The following is a 19,694-nucleotide window of genomic DNA, read 5'->3' on the forward strand; positions in this document are numbered from 1 at the left end:
AATGATAGAAATAGAAAATCATCAATTTTGCAAACACCATAGTAGTAACTGCTGCAGTCAAGAATCCAAAATGGATGGTAAAATTAGTGGGTAAGTATATTATGAGAAACAGGATATTTGTATATACTCAAATATCTCCTCACAAAATATTTTAAAATGACAAAGTGAAAAATAATACAACACTGGAGAAACCTAGCAGATACCACCTTAATTAACCAAGTGATCAAAGTCAATGTGACCAGTAATGAGCTATATCAATCTCACATACCAGACTTCTAATATGATACCCTGAGATGGGCACAACATCACTTTTATATTATTCTTGCTAAAAATGCATCATTTCAATCAAATCATAAGGAAACATCAGACAAATCTAAATTGAGCAACATTTTGCAAAATAATTGGCCATGAGGAGGAAAAAGGAGATGGCTGCTGCAGGGACTTGGTTGGGGACAGTGTGGGAGATAACAGTCTTTTTTTTTAATGATTCAAAAACTTGAGCATGTTTAAATGATGAAGAGGAGCTAGTAGAGGAATACAGAAAAGAGATGTATAATTATTCAAATAAAACTAAAAGAGTTGCTACTAGATGTTGGAGATAGTTTGGTCTGTTTACTGAGTGGGAACATGGTAGGGCCTACAAGTTTATAACTGATACATATCAGGCGCTTCCAAGTATACTATTTAATTTAACCCTATGACAGTCCTCTGAGGTACACAATATTTTACCCAATTTACTGGAAGAGAGGTTATATAATTTGAAAATTGCATGGCTAAAATTTTAGCCTGTCCTTAAATTGAAAGAAAACGAGTAGAGTAAGAACTAAAAAAAGTCATTAAATAATCACATCTAGAGGTTATTAGTAATCTCAGAGAGTCTGGTTTTACTAGGCATAGGAATTTGCTGTGTTATCTATGCAGAGAAACGAAACCAAACACACACAAAACATCTCTACACACACAAAATACTCCGTTCAACATAGAGCATACATGGTCATACAGCAGTGCAATCTGCCTCAAAGTCTTCTAGAGATAACTACAATTACATTTCCCCAAATCAACATTGTTTTTCAAATCATCATCAACTCAGCAATGAAACTAACCACCTGCCTAAAAATATCTGAAAAGAGAGGTAGTTAACAGAAAAGGCTCATTAGTCTTTTAAGTCAACCTAACCCACTAATTGTGCTATTATCCTCATGTGACTTAATTAAGAACTGTGATACATCCTGTTTGCTAAATTGTTTTCAAGATATAACAAACTTCAGTTTAAGCCTCTTTTCATTTGTTTTACTTGAAAATTTTCTTTTTTTTTTTTTTTTTTTTAGTTTTTCTTACAAAAACATTTACCAAAGCTCTTTCTTTCTCCCAAAAAATCTTAATGTAAAAAAAACCAATTAGGCAAAGATCCAGTTTCTGACAGTGGCTTCTAAATGTTTCTAACTTTCCTTTAATAATCCATTAGACAAATTGCCAGGAAAATTCTGTAAAAGAAGAGCAATTAGGAGTGAGTTTAATTTAGGAATACAAAGAACCATGACTAGATAGGCAAATCAATAAAACAGAATTTAAGAAGGTATGCTAGTCTCTCTAGAAATGTAATGTATGAACAAGAAACTCGTGTAAATGAAAGAGGTTAGAGAGATTTGATATAACTCTCTTGCACTGTTGGAAAAAATTTTTTTTTGCTATTATTACATGTATTACCTTTCCTATATAAGGAAACTAGTTAATAAAAATGATTAAACATTTTAAAATATAAGAAAAGTACACTTCAAATTAGTAGAAATTAGGAATTTGGAAAAGAAATCCAAATGAATTTAAAAATTTAATGCTAAAGGTAAAATCATGTAATTACTGGATAATCATATGTGACTTTTTGAAAATAATCTTAAATTGGGAAAAATCTTTCCAATAACTCAAAGGCAGATACCATTAAGAAAAAGATTAATAGATATGACTACATTCAAATTGGTCTATACAGCAAAAAATATCTCAAACTAAAAGACTGAAAACTTGTAAGATGTTTGTAACATATAAAGACCACATAAATATCTTTAGTATAAATTGAATTTTTATAGATTATTAAGAAAATTAACAATACCCCTATAAAATGCAAATTAGCAACACAAAAATATATATTCAACTTCACTGGTTATTAGAGAGCTAAAGGTAAAACATGATATTTTTAGACTTTCAAATTGGCAAGGATTAAAAAAGAATGATAATATCCAGTGTCAGTAAGATTAAGATGAAACCAGAACTCTCATTCATGGTTGGTCGGAGTGCAAAATGATAAGCTTATGGAGAGTAACTTAGAAAGATATATAAAAATGTAAATGGCTATGTTATTAACCCAGAAATTCTACTTCAATAAATTTATCTAAAGGAAATGATAAGTGTACAATGATGTGTATTATCCAGTCATCAAAACACTGTTTTATAATTACAAATGAACCCAAAAACCGCAAATGCCAATCTGTGGAGGATTGGCAAAAAATTGTGGTAATTCAATATGATGGACTTCTACACCGATATTAAAAATAATGATATCTCCATCTTTACCTGTGAAAAGGTCCACAATATGTTGTTTACTCAAAAAGCTGTAACTCCCTTTCCAGGACTAAGCGAATAAGGAAAGAGAATAAGAGGACAAATATTGAGAACATACAAGGAACTCAAATCAATTGCAAAAAAAAAAGATTTAAAAATGGGTAAAGGATCTGAACAGACATTTCTCAAAAGAAGACGTACAGATGGCCAGTAAGGAAATGCCCAACATCACTAATCACCAGAGAAATGCAATGAAAACCACAATGAGACCTCTCACCCCAGTTAGAATGGCTACTGTGAAAAAGAGAAAAAGTAACGGATGTTGATGAGGATGTGGAGAAAAGAGAAGTCTTACACACTGTTGATGGAAATGTAAATTAGTACAGCCATTATAAAAAACAATATGGAGGTTCTTCAAAAGTTTAAAAGAGGAGCTATCATCTGATCCAGCAATATATGGACTGAATACATGTATTAAAGTATTGTGTCCGAAATTGGTGGGTTCTTGGTCTCACTGACTTCAAGAATGAAGCCGCAGACCCTCGCGGTGAGTGTTACAGCTCTTAAGGCTGCGCGTCTGGAGTTGTTTGTTCCTCCCGGTGGGCTCGTGGTCTCGCTGGCTTCAGGAGTGAAGCTGCAGACCTTCCCTGTGAGTGTTACAGCTCATAAAAGCAGTGTGGACCCAAATAGTGGGCAGTAGCAAGATTTATTGCAAAGAGCGAAAAAACAAAGCTTCCACAGTGTGGAAGGGAACCCGAGCGGGTTGCCACTGCTGGCTCCGGCAGCCTGCTTTTATTCTCTTAGCTGGCCCCCACCCACATCCTGCTGATTGGTAGAGCCCAGTGGTCTGTTTTGACAGGGCGCTGACTGGTGCGTTTACAATCCCTGAGCTAGACACAAAGGTTCTCCACATCCCCACCAGATTAGCTAGATACAGTGTTGACACAAAGGTTCTCCAAGGCCCCACCAGAATAGCTAGATACAGAGTGTCGATTGGTGCATTCACAAACCCTGAGCTAGACACAGGGTGCTGATTGGTGTGTTTACAAACCTTGAGCTAGATACTGAGTGCCGATTGGTGTATTTACAATCCCTGAGCTAGACATAAAGGTTCTCCAAGGCCCCACCAGAGCAGCTAGATACAGAGTGTCGATTGGTGCACTCACAAACCCTGAGCTAGACACCTGGTGCTGATTGGTGTGTTTATAATCCCTGAGCTAGACATAAAGACTCTCCACGTCCCCAGGAGACCAGGTGGCTTCACCCAGTGGATCCCGCACCGGGGCTGCAGGTGGAGCTGCCTGCCAGTCCTGCGCTGGCACTCCTCAGCCCTTGGGCGGTCGATGGGACTGGGCGCCGTGGAGCAGGGGGCGGCATTCGTCCGGGAGGCTCGGGCTGCACAGGAACCCACGGAGGCGGGGGAAGGCTCAGGCATGGCGGGCTGCAGTCCCGAGGCCTGCCCCGCGGGAAGGCAGCTAAGGCCGGCGAGAAATCGAGCGCAGCGCCGGTGGGCTGGCACTGCTGGGGGACCCAGTACACCCTCCGCAGCCGCTGGCCCGGGTGCTAAGTCCCTCGTTGCCCGGGGCCAGCAGGGCCGGCCGGCTGCTCCGAGTGCTGGGCCCGCCAAGCCCACGCCCACTCGGAACTCCAGCTGGCCCGCAAGCGCCGCGCGCAGCCCCGGTTCCCGCTCGCCCCTCTTCCTCCACACCTCCCTGCAAGCTGAGGGAGCCGGCTCTGGCCTTGGCCAGCCCAGAAAGGGGCTCCCACAGTGCAGCGGTGGGCTGAAGGGCTCCTCAAGTGCCGCCAAAGTGGGAACCCAGGCAGAGGAGGTGCCGAGAGCAAGCGAGGGCTCTGAGGACTGCCAGCACCCTGTCACCTCTCAGTATCACTCTATATCCTGTGAAAATGGACTATGGTCAACTAAAAAGGAAAATTAATAAATGAAAAATCTTCCCAACCTTTTTTCAGATTAATTCAATTTAAATTATTTATTAATTTTACACACTATCTAAATGGCAACAAGAATGGATGTTTTATAGTGCAACTGAATCCAGAGGCAAGAATATTATAAGGGGATTGCAAATGTGTAAGGGTGGTATAATTTTTAGAAAACAAATTAAAAGACAAAAATGAATCGCCCAAGATTTTAAAATTTTCTCCCTATTTGCCCTTTGGTTACACAGTTGTAGACCCAGAACATATGAAAATTAAACTTTAAAAATATAAATAAGAATACTAGCCAAAAGGAGAAAATCTTGAGAAGATGCTCTTTGGAAACAAAATCTGAAACGCTCAATTTTCAGAACTAATACTAGTTAGTTACTATTTCAGTATCACTTTGCTTCCTGGTTCTTCCTTAAAATAGCCTATAAAATCATTAAAATACTTAATCAGTACTATCAAAAAGTACTATCAAACTTTATAAATATGACTACATTTGTAAATAATAAATTTTAAAAATAAGCAACTGAATAGAACAAATGGCAAGTCCATTAAGTAATATAGCAACAACGTACTGTGCCATACCATATATCTCAGACTTAACTGGACAGAAAAAAGTAAATGTTACAAGTTTTCTGCCCAACAGAGGCCCAAGCATCTTAACCTCCTTACATCAATACCCACTTTGCCTCATTTGCATAGCATGTAAGTGTGGGGGTACAATCTCGAAGTATTCTTGTTCTTTCATACCTACGTTTCATCTCCCCAGTGGATTCTTAGCTCTACGAAGGATGAGAACCCTGTCTTTTACGGCATACTGGTACAAAACTGGCTCACAGCAGGCTATTAGCATTTATGGAATAAACATGCAACCACTCAGTTAAAAGATGCTGTTATGTAAGGTTAGGAAGAATTTTTGTAGGAAGGATGATAGTTATCTATGCCTACACTTGTTATGAAAACAGAATAGAACAAGTTTATCAGCATGAGAGATTTAGGCTAGATAGTTGGAAGATTTTTCTATACAGGTTGTAACATAAAATAATTGTAGTATAATTTTTTTGAAATCTTTTTTAAAAAGGAGCAATATACGTATTTTTTTAATGTGGAATGACTAGTTGTAATCATTCCTCAAAGTAGAAATTAGACCATCTATAAGGAGCTCTTCTTGTCCTTCAAGCTACAGAACTTCCAGAGACCTAATTTTCTCAAATAGAATTCAGAAAAAAATGCAGCAGGATCCTTCTGGCCCAGCCATCTCCTATCACAGCTTTAACCACTCAACACATGGACATGAAAGATTTCAAGATAAAAGTAGGTGTGTGACCTAAAATCAAAAAGTATCTAAGTCCCTGTTCTAGATTTGCTTCTGATTTGATATAAGACCTTAGGCAAACAATTAATCTGGATGTCTTTGTCCTCATTTACAAAATAAGAATATCCTCAAGGGGTATTATACAGTGTAACAGTTTAAGAGTCAAAGCAGTACTGCAAAAAAAAATTTAAAGTAACTGAACCTACTAAAATATAAACTATTATTAATGTAGTCATTATTTAATAAAAATAGAGTCCATAAAGCTTCAAATTTACTCAAAATAGCTACAGTGTAAAAGTACTGAGGAAGCTAAAGAAAAATTTTTTAAATTACATTTCAAGTTCTTCATTTTAACATATCAGAATAGAATCGGATTGATTTTTGGTTGCTCTACCATTTACTTATTATAGGTGACTTAGATTACTCACTGAGCCTCCATTTCTCTCTAAAACTAGGCTCATTTTGGTGCTTATCTCATAGACTGTGTTGCAGATTAAATCAGATAACTTTGGGCACACAGTAAACCTTAAAAAACAATTAGTTGCTGTTACTGTTATGAATACAATCATCATTGTCACTGTCATCATGATCATCACTTTTTTTTTTTTTTTTTTTTTTTTTTACAAGCAGAGTCTCACTTTGTTACCCAGGCTGGATTGCAATGACTCAATCATAGCTCACTGTAACCTTGAACTCCTGGCCTCAAGTGATCCACCCACCTGGCCTCCTCAAGGGTTGGAATTACAGGCATGAGCCACTGCACTCAGCTCATCATCACTTTTTTAGAGAAGTAGCATAATATGGTAAAAGAACCTGAGCTTTGTAATTGGACAGAGCCTGGTTCAAATTTTACCTCTGCTATTTATCAGTTGTACAACCATCACCTTCTAAGCCCCTGTTACTTAATCTGTAAGATGGAAAAGTCATCTTCCTCCTAAGGATGTTCTGAGAATTAAATGCAATAATACGAAGCACCTAGCACAACGTAGGTCTCCCAATAAAAGTTTCCTTTTCATCTCTCTCTTTTCTTTCAAAACAAATTACACGCATCTGTCAAACAGTTAACATTATACAAGTAGGCCAGTCGCAGTGGCTCACGCACGTTGGGAGGCCGAGGTATGCGGATCACCTGAGGTCAGTTCGAAACCAGCCTGGCCAACATGGCAAAACCATGTCTCCATGAAAAAATACAAAAATTACCCAAACGTGGTGGTGCGCACCTGTAGTCCCAGTTACTCGGGAGGCTGAGGCACGAGAATTGCTTGTACCCAGGAGGCAGAGGTTGCAGTGAGCCGAGATCATGCCACTGCACTCCAGCCTGGGTGACAGAACAAGACTCCATCTCAAAAAAAAAAAAAAAAAATATATATATATATATATATATATACACACATATATATTTGCATACATATATATGCAAATAGAAAGGAGTTCTTCTGAGTATGATAGCAACATAACAAGGAGCAAACACTTGAGTTCTAACACAGAGGCCACAGTAAACAGAGAGAGATCTTCCCCGACTGTCCAAGTGCAAATTAGGATGTATTTTTAAATAATGATGTGGTTATTTGTACTAGTGAAAAGTGAGAAAGAACCTGAATAACCAATAATATAAAAAGGTAGAAAAATAGGAATGTTAAATAAATAACAGCATACCTATCTGATGAAATATTGTACGGATACTAAAAATCATATCTTTGAGTAACATCTAATGTCAAAAGGAGATGCTCCTGATAAAATGCCAGGTTTTTAAAAAACACTATAAACTTTATATACATGGTATACCATTTTTGTAAAAATTATACATTATACATTATAAACAGATATGCACATAGACAGAAAGAAATACAGAAAATATTCATACTGCTGGTCTTGAAGAAGAATACAGCAGGTAATTTTTCAGTTCTTTCGTATGCTTTTTAGTATTTACTCTATTATGCTACCCTTCTTTACTGTTTGGTTTCCCCAACTAAAACATAAACTCTATAACAACAGAGATTTTTGGTTTATTTGTTCACTGCATCTGGATAATGCCTTGCACATATCAATCATTCAATATATATTTGTTAATAAATACAAATATTATATGCATTTATATCAAATGAGCATTTATGACTTGCATAATCAGAAAAAATAAACTTTACTTTGGAAACAATATAAATTCCCTATTACATATTATTATTAACCTAATTCTCGCCTTCAAAGGTAGCAGTTGAGTTTAAACCTCTTGCTTTATCACCAATCATCCTTAGTTTTAGGTGAGAATTAGTGAAGAGCTTAATGGCCATCACCAACAACTCAGGATTTGGGTGTTTCCAGCTGATATGTCAATTCGTAATAACCTGGATACCAGTCATAGGTGCGTACAATGGGAATGATACTGAAAATCCCAACCTTTCTCCCAATACCCACCAGAGAGCCACAGGTACTTTTTCACCTATATTGGGCCATCAAGTTACAGGGATCACCTAACAGTGAATAAAAATACTGCCCGTCCCTTCAGCCCAAACATCAAATTCAATGGTTAAGAACACTGAATAAATAAAAAGGAATTTTTAAATAAAATAAATGCAAAGGCCTTTCAGTGTAACAAATATATGTCTAGCTGGTAGTCAACTGGCAAATTCATCTATCTAGAATTCAAATGGAAATTATCCACTGTGATGACTCAAAATAGATGTCAAAAAGGCAAACATCCATAGAAAACCCCACCTGGTGTTTTCATGAATAAATTAAGGCCAGAGCCCACTTATTCTTAATTTAGTTAAAATTGTAATAAGGTTGATTATCCAAAGAAGAAATCTACCATCAATATATGTGTCACTTATGTTCCAGACAGTTTTTAGGTGCCTGAGATGAGCAAGATAGACAGTTATATTCTAGCGGGGGAGGAGAGACAACAAACATGGGAGCAGGGAAATAGGTAAGTTCAGAGAGTGCTAAGTGCTCTGGAGATAATATCATGTACGATGACAGCCTGGTGCGGCATGGTATATTTGGAAAGGGGGTAGGCATGGCCAGTGGCTACTTTAGCTAAGAAATTTATAACCTGAATTACAAGGAGGCAAGAATATAAAGTACAAAGAGAAACTCACAACAAGCAGAGGAAACACCAAGTACAAAGGAAGGCAACTGCAGCTGCAGCCTGTAAGGCAAGGAGTAAAAGGAAAGGTGGTAGACAAACATTTGATCCTATAGAGTGATGTAGGCCATATTACAGGGTTTGGATCTTACGGTGGATGTAATGGGACATTACTGCATGGCTTTAAGCAGCAAGGAACTGGTAGGATCTGATTATGAACAGCACAGTAAGGAATACTAACTGCAAGGAAATAAGATAAAATAAAAATATGAAAATCAGATAAGACCTCAAAACGTCATCTGAAGCAATAAAGAAAGGACTAACATTCCTGCACCTCAATCACGGGCTCCGAAGGTATCAGTGGGATTAGAGCACAGTAAATAACAGACGCTCATCAGAATGACTAGGATTCACCAACAAAACATAAGAGTATAAAATGCTGCCAAGGTAAGACACTTAAAATACTTTATAAACTTTATAAACTAAAATATATATCATCTAAAAATATTCTTTTTAGAAGGGCCAAAGGACTGTATAACTTCAGAAAGTTTCGTCTAAATAATTTACTATAATGGTCCAACAAATAAATCTTTAGATAATTGATAAATTTAGTTTCCTAAAACAATTTCTAAAAAGCTAGTGTTAAGCTCTCCTTAAAATAATAAACACATTTAAAAATCCATTTTCTCTTCCTTACTATTTGCAAATTATAAAATTCATTTTAAAAATATATTTTTAAATCCATACTCTACCAAGCAAAGCCAGTTCTTTCACCATTATTTAAATATATTCCTGACTCCTCACCTCGACTTAGGCCATTGTTTCAGCTTCTAATCCCTTTACCCAGCTCCTCACTATTCCAGCTCAAATCCCATCCCTCACTCTTATCTTCTCTGAGTATAGAAAAGAGGCAATTTTTTTAAAACCTTGTCAATTGGGGGTGGTGTGGGGTTTACAGCACCCTTATGTGTAACTATCATGGGAGCAGAAATGTAAGCAATCAAAAGCTGTATGCTTAAAAAATATCCTGAATTTTAAATTTTATTATTTGTATTAACTGCAATATTCCAGATTTACTGTTTAGTAGCCTAAATCTTCACATAAGTTTTAAATGTATTAAAATTTTAGGGATTACCAGACCATATATTTTAGAAAATTAACCCAATATGAAATTTAAAAAATTAAACACCCTTAATCAAATAACTCTATCCACTATTCCAAACAGCTTGCAAAGAAGTTCAGTGGAAATGATCCTGTGAATTAATATCTACCCTTTCTAAAAGATAACCAACTGGAAAAAGAAATTAGGACTTTCCTGTTACCTTTCTTACCATGTGAAAAATGCAGGTTGTTCATTCTAAAAATAAATATAAGCTTTTGAATAAAAATATATTTTTATAATGTGGATATTATGTGAATCACTAGGTTTGGAATAAATACCATTAAATTGAGAGTCGAAGTCAACAAGATAGAAATATAAATTCAAATTCATATTTCAAAAGGCACTTAGTGCTTGCTTCCGCAGCACATATACTAAAATTGGAATGATACAAAGATTAGCATGACCCCTCCTCAAGGATGACATGCAAATTCATAAAGCATTCCATTTTTTTTTAAGGGACTTCTTCACAAAGAAAACACAGCAGGGGTCTTAAAAACGTTTGAAATGATGAATACAAGAACCTCTTGGCTACAAGAGAGAATTTTCCATTACAAAACTGGAAAGTTAGATACAAAATTATTAGTAATGGTTGTTACCTATTACCATTTATAGGTAATGTACATGAGCACAAAGAGCTCTTTAAAAATTCCCTGGTAAAATTATACTATAGAATTATATCTGATAATTCTATTCTTTGTTTTAAAATTTGACTATAAATTATTTAAAATTTTTAATTTGCATTTTAATGTAAGAACTTTGAATCTAAAAGACAAACATAAAAATGGCTAACTATACTACAGTGCAATAAAGAAACTAAATCATCTTCCCTCCCCAACCTTTTAATCTGGAACCATTCCTTACCTGTTTTGACTTTTAGGACATTGAACATTTTTTAGGAGTCCAAGTTGTTGTCTTACAGACTATCACACATTCTAGATCAGTCTGATTGTTAATGTTAAACGTTTTTAGTAAGAGTACTACATTGGTAATGCTGTAGTACTCTTAGTAAACCTGTTGGAGTGCTCTTACCCTGTAGAGGTAAACCCTCATTGAATCACATCAGCATTCACATCATGATAATTCTGTTGTATGAGTTGGTTAATGGAGCCAATGCCAGATCTCATCATTGTAAAGGTACATTATTTTTTCCCATTTGTAATCAGAAGTAATCTATGAAGTGAACTTTTGGCATTATGTAAACAAAATGGGTTCCTTTAAAATTTGTTTATGTGCTCTGTCTGTGAAGGATTACTTTTTAATTATGGGAAATCTGAACTTCTCAGACATTCCCACTAGATGATGCTAAATTTTTTTGAAAGCCATCATTTAAGGTAGTGTCTGCCAAATCTCTCCATTTTAAGTGCATTTTTTTCTTTTGTAATTAATAAGTAACACATGAGGCCATGTGAATATCCTATTCCTCAAAAACTTTCCACTCAGTGATTTTTTACAATTACAGTCTTTTAATTATAACGTAACAGTGTGCCCATGCTAAAGTTTCAAATGTAAAGAACTACGAAAGTCTCTTCCTTATCCTACTCCAGACTCCAACTCACACTTCTGTAACATACTTTATGTACACTCTGTTAACTGCTCCTTGTGCATCCTTCTGGAAGTTTTCAATGTGTAAACAAACATATATGCATTTCTTGTCTTCTTTTTACCACAAATGGGATCACAGTATACATATTGTCTTATAAATTTATTTTTTTCACTTAATTTATCCTGCACATCTTTCCTATCAGTACATACACATTCATCTCATTCTTTTTAATAACTAAAGAGTATTCTACTTACCATTATTTCATTAGTCTCTTTAAGTATACATCACTCTGTTCATTCACAGTTTTATACAATTTCAAACAATGTTACATTAAACATCCTTGTACATATAATTTTTCACGTTTTATGTGAATACACTTGACTAAAATTTCTAGAAACATAACTGTTGAGTCCAAATGCATGTGTAATTTCTTTTCTTTTGATAAATATTGCCAAACTTTCTTTTTAAATTGCATTAATTTCTGCTGCCATCAACAGCAATGCTGTTTTCTCATCTCTTCTTCCTCATTAATACTGGACATTAGCAAATTCTTTAATCTTTGCCAATCTGAGAGGTAAAAGAAAAATAGCAGCTGACAGTCTTTTAATTTTTATTTTTGTAAATAAGAAAGTCAAGCATCTTTTCATGAAATTATTGAATATTTGAAATATTTTCTCTATGAATTGCTTATTTATAGGCTCTATCCTTTTTCTATTAAATACTCCTAAGAACAATATTTTAAACAATGTATTTGAAGAAGTGTAAAACAAGTTTCATTATAATGTTCATAAAACATTATGTTAGTTGGTAATCTGTACCTAAGATACTCTCCCACCAGAGAAAAAGCTATAGTTTCTGGAAGTGTATACTCTTACTACCTTTAATACCCCTTTACCCAAGTGACCTATCGATTGAAAATACTTTAATAAATATGCTAGAGAATCTCCTATATCAAATCTCCTTAATTCATTTTTTAATAAATCAAATTTCTATAGGCAAGTAGTAGGAAACAATTTAAAATTATGAAATCAGCACATTGATCTTTAACGTTTTAGAACCATTAATTTCATCTAGGATTTCTCATTTAGTACAAAACCAAGAAGACATTTCCAAGAACAGTGAAACTAAAAATCTAAATTAAATCTGTCTAGAGAGAGCACAACACAAGTACCTTTTACTGTTATATGAGCTACTCTCTTTCTACTTTAAAAATCAATCTTGTATAGACCTGGAGTACACAGTCATGGGCTAGAGTGTGATAGAACTTGCCTGATCAATGTAAAAGGCTGTGCCTGCACGGATCTCTCGTCGCTGTTTGAGATCAGTTTCAGTGGTGTCCCTTGACAGGGCAATGTATTCGACCTCCCGTTTGGTCAGCTCCTGTAGAGAAGAGAATGAAATTATTCCAAAAATAAAATCAAATTTCCAGCATATGATTTGGAACTAGTTATCTGACAATGCCATTGCCCATGAGAAGTGCATTGTTAAACCTAATTTTGGGTTGAAACTTGTTGAATCTAAGTTAGAGAAAAAAGAAATAAATTGAACTTTAATCAAAATATCTATATATCTCCTCAGAGCTCTTCTTCTATGGCACTCAATCCTACTACTTAAGCAATAATAATCAAAATCCAATTTTACAAACCTTAATTTTTCCTGTAGAATTATTTCCAAATATAATGAGCAATAATTTGACAGTATTACTATTTGGTTTGCCCACAAACTATAGCCATTTCTGTAAGTAATGTTCATCTTTTATAAAGGGGTGATTTAGATTAATTTATTCCATGGATCAATGTTTGCCAAGTGTATACAGTATGTTAGGTACTTTACCAAATGTGAAAACAAGGTAAAAATCCCAATAATCAGCTGGGCGCTGTGGCTCACACCTGTAATCCCAGCACTTTGGGAGGCCGAAGTGGGCAGATCACTTGAGGTCAGAAGTTCGAGACCAGCCTGGCCAATGTGGTGAAACCCTGTCTCTACTAAAAATACAAAAATTAGCCAGGTATGGTGGTGCATGCCTGTAGTCCCTGCTACTCGGGAGGCTGAGGCAGGAGAACTGCTTGAACCCAGGAGGTGGAGGTTGAGGTTGCAGTAAGCCAAGATCACACCATTGCACTCCAGCCTGGGCAACAAAGCAAGACTCCATCTCAAGGGAAAAAAAAAACAAACAAACCCAATAATCAGGTAAACAGAAGATAAATACACATGCATAGTTGTAGGAGAAGTAAAAGGAGGATTTTAAAAAGGAGAGGAAGGAGGTGATGAAAAAGGAGGAGGAAAAGGAAGGAGGAGGAGTAGAAGGAACAGAAAGAGGAGAAAAAAATAATCAAAAAAATCATGAGATTTGAAGAGGAAACGATGCAGAATTCACCTGTTTCAAGATAATTTATCCATCCTTAAAAGTCTTTTGCCCTATAATCATGTACAAAAAGTTTTTAACATTATCTTTGGTTTTACAATGTTGAAGTAAAAACAATGACATTCTCCAATCAAATAAGGCACACAATAAGTTTTTACTAAACATGAGGAACAAACTGAGTTACTTAAGTATAATGGAAAATGGGAATGAACATGCCATTAATGGCAAAAAGGGATACTGCCATACAAGGGGATTTTTTCTCCATCCTATCTCCATATGCTACTGATAAAAACATATTATTGTTGTAATTTAGGTCTCCTTTAATATGCTTGTCCCCATGTTACATAACTTTATGTATGTAAAGGAGGAAAAAAAAATTTTTTTTTTTTTGAGATAGTCTCACTCTGTCACCCAGGCTGTTGTACAGTGGTGCGATCTCAGCTCACTGCAACCTCTGCTTCCCAGGTTCAAGCAATTCTTGTGCCTCAGCCTCCAGAGTGGCTGTGGCTGGGACTACAGGCATATGCCACCATGCCTGGCTAATTTTTGTATTTTTTAGTACAGACGGGATTTCACCATGTCGGCCAGACTGATCTCGAACTCCTGACCTCAAGTGATCTGCCCACCTGGGCCTCCCAAAGTGTTGGGATCATAGGCATGAGCCACCGCACCCAGTCTAAAAGGAGGAAACATTTTTAAATAGAGAAAACACAGACTAGTGGCAAAGATGTGGTGATACCTAAGGATGTTTCCCTAAAAACAAATGAATTGGCTGAGAGAGCACAATTTTGGAGTAAAGTAGCAATTTCTCTTGTTGGCAGGTATTTACTTCTTGCTTCTGGAACACATCACTAGTATCTTCATGTCTGCTTCATTGACTGGCTGGAAGTGATCTCCCTCAATGAAAAACCCTGTCATTACAATAGGCTTCCATTAGTTGACAAAGTTATATATGCCTCTTATTGTTAAACTGCACAGAGTTACACCCTGAACTGCTACATGATCATTATCCTCAGCTTCCTTTGCTCTTCATTGGCCATGACAAGCACCAAAGTCTCCCCAGGTGCTGATTCACGAAAGAGGCATGAGTACATTCACAAACAGCCCCAGGAGCAGCAGATGGAGGAGGCAGCAGTGGTATGATTTTTTTGAACAAACTACAAAAGTCCTTTTATATAAGTATAAAATAAACACAACTATGAAATTATTCCTATTTATTTTCTCATGGTTTACCATGCTTGCCCCAGATTTTCTGCCTTTAAAGATCTCATCCACTCTGGCTATCACTATACATAGGCTGTTATTCTTAGGGGCAATAGTACTCACTGCAAGGAGGCTTAAGCTAGTATTAAGTTTTCTTATGTGTATCCACAGCCTATGGTTGCCTCACCTCCATTCCACAATTTAAAGTTGGGGGTGTTGTTGGTTTCTTTTTTAAAGATACAGGTTTCACACTTACAAACCTATGTTGCATTTTTGAACCAACGAGGCTTCTCATAATCTCTTAGCCCTTCTCATTTCACATTCTCAATAAGCTTCAAAGCCTTGCCAAAAACAAAATCTCAGTGAGATATTGTGGTCTTTGAAATAAGCAAGGTAGCAAGTGCACATCTTAAAATTAAAAAGGCTTGGCCGGGCACGGTGGCTGTAATCCCAGCACTCTGGGAGGCCGAGGCAGATGGATCACAAGGTCAGGAGTTGGAGACCAGCCTGCCCAATATGGTGAAACCCATTTCTACTAAAAACATGAAAAATTAGCCGGGTGTGGTGGCACGCGTCAGTAGTCCCAGCTAATGAGAAGCTGAGGCAGGAGAATCACTTGAACCCAGGAGGCAAAGGTTGCAGTGAGCCAAGATCAAGCCACTGCACTCCAGCCTGGGCGACAAAGTGGGACTCCATCTCAAAAAAAACAAAAAAAAACCAACAACAAAAATGGCTCTAGATCTGTAATTCTCAGTAGCTGACTCCGCATTCTTAGATAAGACACTTTTACCTTACATATTAATAAAGTGAGGATGGCTCTACAGTGGCACGTTTTACCTCACAAACTAGTTCTAGGGATAAATAAAAGATAAATGAGCTAGTGCGAGTTAGGCTCTGATTTATTCGTGTATTTATTATTTCTGCCCCACATGCTTTTTGAAGTACCAAAGAAGATTCGCCACTGAAATAAAAGAGTGTACAAGGTAGATTTCAATAGCATTGAAATCAATCATTTCATAGCAAATAATACAAGGAATCTTTAAATAAGGTTTTTCTCTTCATCCTAAAAAATGTCTTCAGAACACAGCTTCATCTGGTGGCATTCTTTCATTAATCATTAGGGTAATGCCTACCAATACTGACAAAATAGTGGAAAACATTTGTACATTATCTTTTTTTTTTTTTTTTTTTTTTTGAGACAGAGTCTCACTTTGCCACCCAGGCTGGAGTGCAGTGGCACGATCTTGGCTCACTGCAACTTCCACCTCCCAACTTCAAGCAATTCTCCTGCCTCAGCCTCCTGAGTAGCTGGGATCACAGGCGCCTAGCACCATACCCTGCTAATTTTTGTATTTTTAGTAGAGCCGAGGTTTCACCATGTTGGCCAGGCTGGTCTCGAACTCCTGACCTCAGGTGATCCACCCACCTCAGCCTCCCAAAGGGCTGGGATTACAGGTGTGAGCCACTGTGCCTGGTCAAGACTTGTAAATTTTCTTATTTGGGTTGAGATTTGAGCTTCAGTTCACTTAACAACAGTTCTCAAAGAACTGCAAATGTTTAAGAGGACAACATGTCAGAAAGGGGAAACATGGGATTTCAACTCTAGCTCTATTATTTACCAGCTGGATAAAGCCTGAGTGAGTTATTTAACCTCTGTGAACTTGTTTTCTCATCTATTTAAAGAAAAAACAAGGAGATATATAACACAGAAGAGATACTCTACAGACCTTAGGCTTCCTTTAAAGACTGCATAACTTCCAAAAGTCAAGGGAATTGTTTGGCTTTTTAAAATGTGAGCCTGAGATAAGGGAATGTTCACTAAGCAGTATAATACCAAGTTTTGCTTTGTAATTTCAGACTTGCTGATTCTATCTGCTACTCATTGCCTGAATTTATATCTCTTTTCTACTGGAAGTGGGGGACTTTCTAGTTACAGTAAAAATTTGCTAAAGCTATGAAAATTTGCTAAAGCTATACATTTGACTCCCAAATAACTTATGCCAAACACTTTATAAACAAATCACCCTTTGATGTCATTTGTTTCAAATAATGACTAATTCTGATATTTTTTATAAATTCTTAATCTTATTTTATTTCATAGCTTACAAAGTTAAGACCCTTAGAAACTGACAAGAATTAACTGCTCACCAAGTACTGCATAGCAATAGAGCGTCGAAGAGGCCCAGGAGGTCCTATCAGAAAAACATCTTGCCCCAAAAGATCCTTCTGCATTATCCATCTTAGATGCTGAACTACAGATTGAGCCAGAGAGTCCGAAACTATAAAGAAAAAAGAGAAAATGAAGTGCAAATTTAAGTATTACTTATAATATAAATCTCCAAGTAATGTGGACATATATATATATAATGTATATAAAATATGTGTTTATCTGTGTATTTATAAACATACGTATATAAATATATATAAACATATGCATATGTTTATCTGGACAAACATGTAGACACCTGGTGAATTTTCACATAGTTTTACAATAAAACCATTATTGTCGATGCTAAAACAAGATTAAGTTTATAATATCACAAAGAATTACATATTCCTTACTTGAAAGCTTTCCATAACATTTGAATAATAACCTATAACTGTTCCTAAAGAAATAAAAGTGATTTTCAAGGATGATTTGAGGAACTGATTGGATTAATCACAATTTTATAGTCCAATGTTTTTGTTCTAAAAGAGAGATATGATCAAATCATCCCAGATAGTTAATGATTATCATAGTCTTAAAAAATCTGAGAAAAGCATACTACAACTTAAGTTGGTAATGGGTTGTAAGATCATGGTTAGAAAATTTGATGTAGACTTAAAACTACTTCTTTAGAATTAACTATTTAAGTCTATTCTTCTATACCAAATTCTTTTGTGAATAGAAGACCACCCCATGCAACGCCCTTCCAGGTCTACTATTAAATCACCCCATCAATGTGCTCATCTTCTAACTCAGCATTTTCTAAAATGTTTAAATTAATACAATTAGTTTGTTTTTGCTCATATGTAAATCACCTAGTGAGTCCATTCCTGGGTATAAAAGAAAAACTCATAACCTTGTACATCAAGAGACACGTATAATACTCAGAGCAGAATTGTCCAAAATAAAACTGGAGACAGAACAATGAATAAATACACAGAATGAAATATTATACAGCAACAAAAACAGAATAAAAGACCCCCACTTCCAATGATATGCTTAACCCTTAAAGGTATAATATTGAGTGAAAAAAAATAAGAATAAATCATGTATAATACCATTTTAATAAATCTCAGTAAACTAGCAAATGAATTCTTTAGAAATAGATATATATGTGATAAAACAGTACTTGAAAAAGCAAAACAGCAAGGGAATTGTAAGTTGATGATAACTGGATACCTGGGGGTAAGGAGTGGCCATGGAATCAAAGAGATTCTTATGTATAGCTTCAAGGATATTGGTAATATTCTAGTTTTTATATTAGATGTGGGTTACAGTGTTTATTATGTTGCATTTTATACAGACAGACACAGACATCTGTATTACATAATGTCTTTTGTATGTAGCAAATATTCCATACGTGCTAAACTTTGTTTAATCACCCCACTGAGGTCACGGATTAGTTCAAAGATCCAACTAAGAAAGCCTAGGACTAAATATCTAGTGCTTCTAGTGCTTCTCCTCCTCTGACAGCACAATATTGTTAGGATAGTCTCTCCTGTACTCCCCTGCCCCAAAGAAAGCAAACATTTAATCTTTGGAAAAGATAATTTTCTGATTTTCATTATTCTGATAGGAAGATCAAGGACAAGGTTTTGGGTAAATTGTTTGGTTTATCATGTCACTGGAGTCACACTAAAGCATATTATAATCTCCCCAAAACAAATGCCCATATGTCTGAGACTCATTACTTCAAGTAGAACTGTTTGGTTTCTCTCTTGTTTTTACAAATCCTCTAAGACATTCATCCCTAGCAGGATAAAATCCCTAAGACATGCATCCCTAGCGGGATAAAAGTTGGTTCCTGGAAGGGGGACTTGAAAAAAATGTTTAGATCTTACAATAGTTTGTGGTCCTTGGCCAGGCATGGTGGCTCACGCCTGTAATCCCAGCACTTTGGGAGGCCGAGGCAGGTGGATCACCTGAGGTCAGGAGTTCAAGACCAGCCTGGCCCACATGGCGAAGCCTGTAGTCCCAGCTACTCAGGAGGCTGAGGCTGAAGAATCACTTGAACAGGGGAGGCAGAGGTTGCAGTGAGCTAAGATCACGCCACTGCACTCCAGCCTGGGTGACAAAGTGAGACTCCATCTCTAAAAGGACACAGTACATAAGCAGATATATAACATATCTATGGTATTCAAGTTTCTTGGGGTTAGGAAGGAATAATTACAGGGAGAAAATATCCGCAGGAGAGTAATAAAGAAAAATAGATTGAAAAATACTGCTCTAAGAACCTATACTTTTTAGCAATCTATTAGGTAGTTTCATGATGCTAGCATGCAACTGGCCTGAGTCTAGAGAGTTAATCTTATTTATAACTATCA

At 36.3% G+C, this 19,694-nt stretch overlaps 1 protein-coding gene and 1 non-coding gene across 2 annotated transcripts in view; one reads left to right on the plus strand and one right to left on the minus strand.

The window, feature by feature from the left end:
• VWA8 (von Willebrand factor A domain containing 8) overlaps positions 1-19,694 on the minus strand; it is a 393,066-nt gene that overhangs the window by 326,119 nt on the left and 47,253 nt on the right. Inside the window, exons 3-4 of the mRNA XM_003806896.6 lie at positions 17,313-17,443; positions 12,866-12,976 (exon numbers count right to left, since the gene is read on the minus strand). Of these exons, the coding sequence (XP_003806944.2) occupies positions 12,866-12,976; positions 17,313-17,443 (242 nt within the window). The remainder of the gene's footprint in view (positions 1-12,865; positions 12,977-17,312; positions 17,444-19,694) is intronic.
• LOC112436961 (U6 spliceosomal RNA) lies at positions 10,401-10,504 on the plus strand. The gene has a single exon (XR_003025624.1). It is a non-coding gene; the product is annotated as a U6 spliceosomal RNA (small nuclear RNA).

The sequence above is a fragment of the Pan paniscus genome, chromosome 14 (genome assembly GCF_029289425.2).
Source record: "Pan paniscus chromosome 14, NHGRI_mPanPan1-v2.0_pri, whole genome shotgun sequence".
Lineage (NCBI taxonomy): Eukaryota > Metazoa > Chordata > Mammalia > Primates > Hominidae > Pan > Pan paniscus.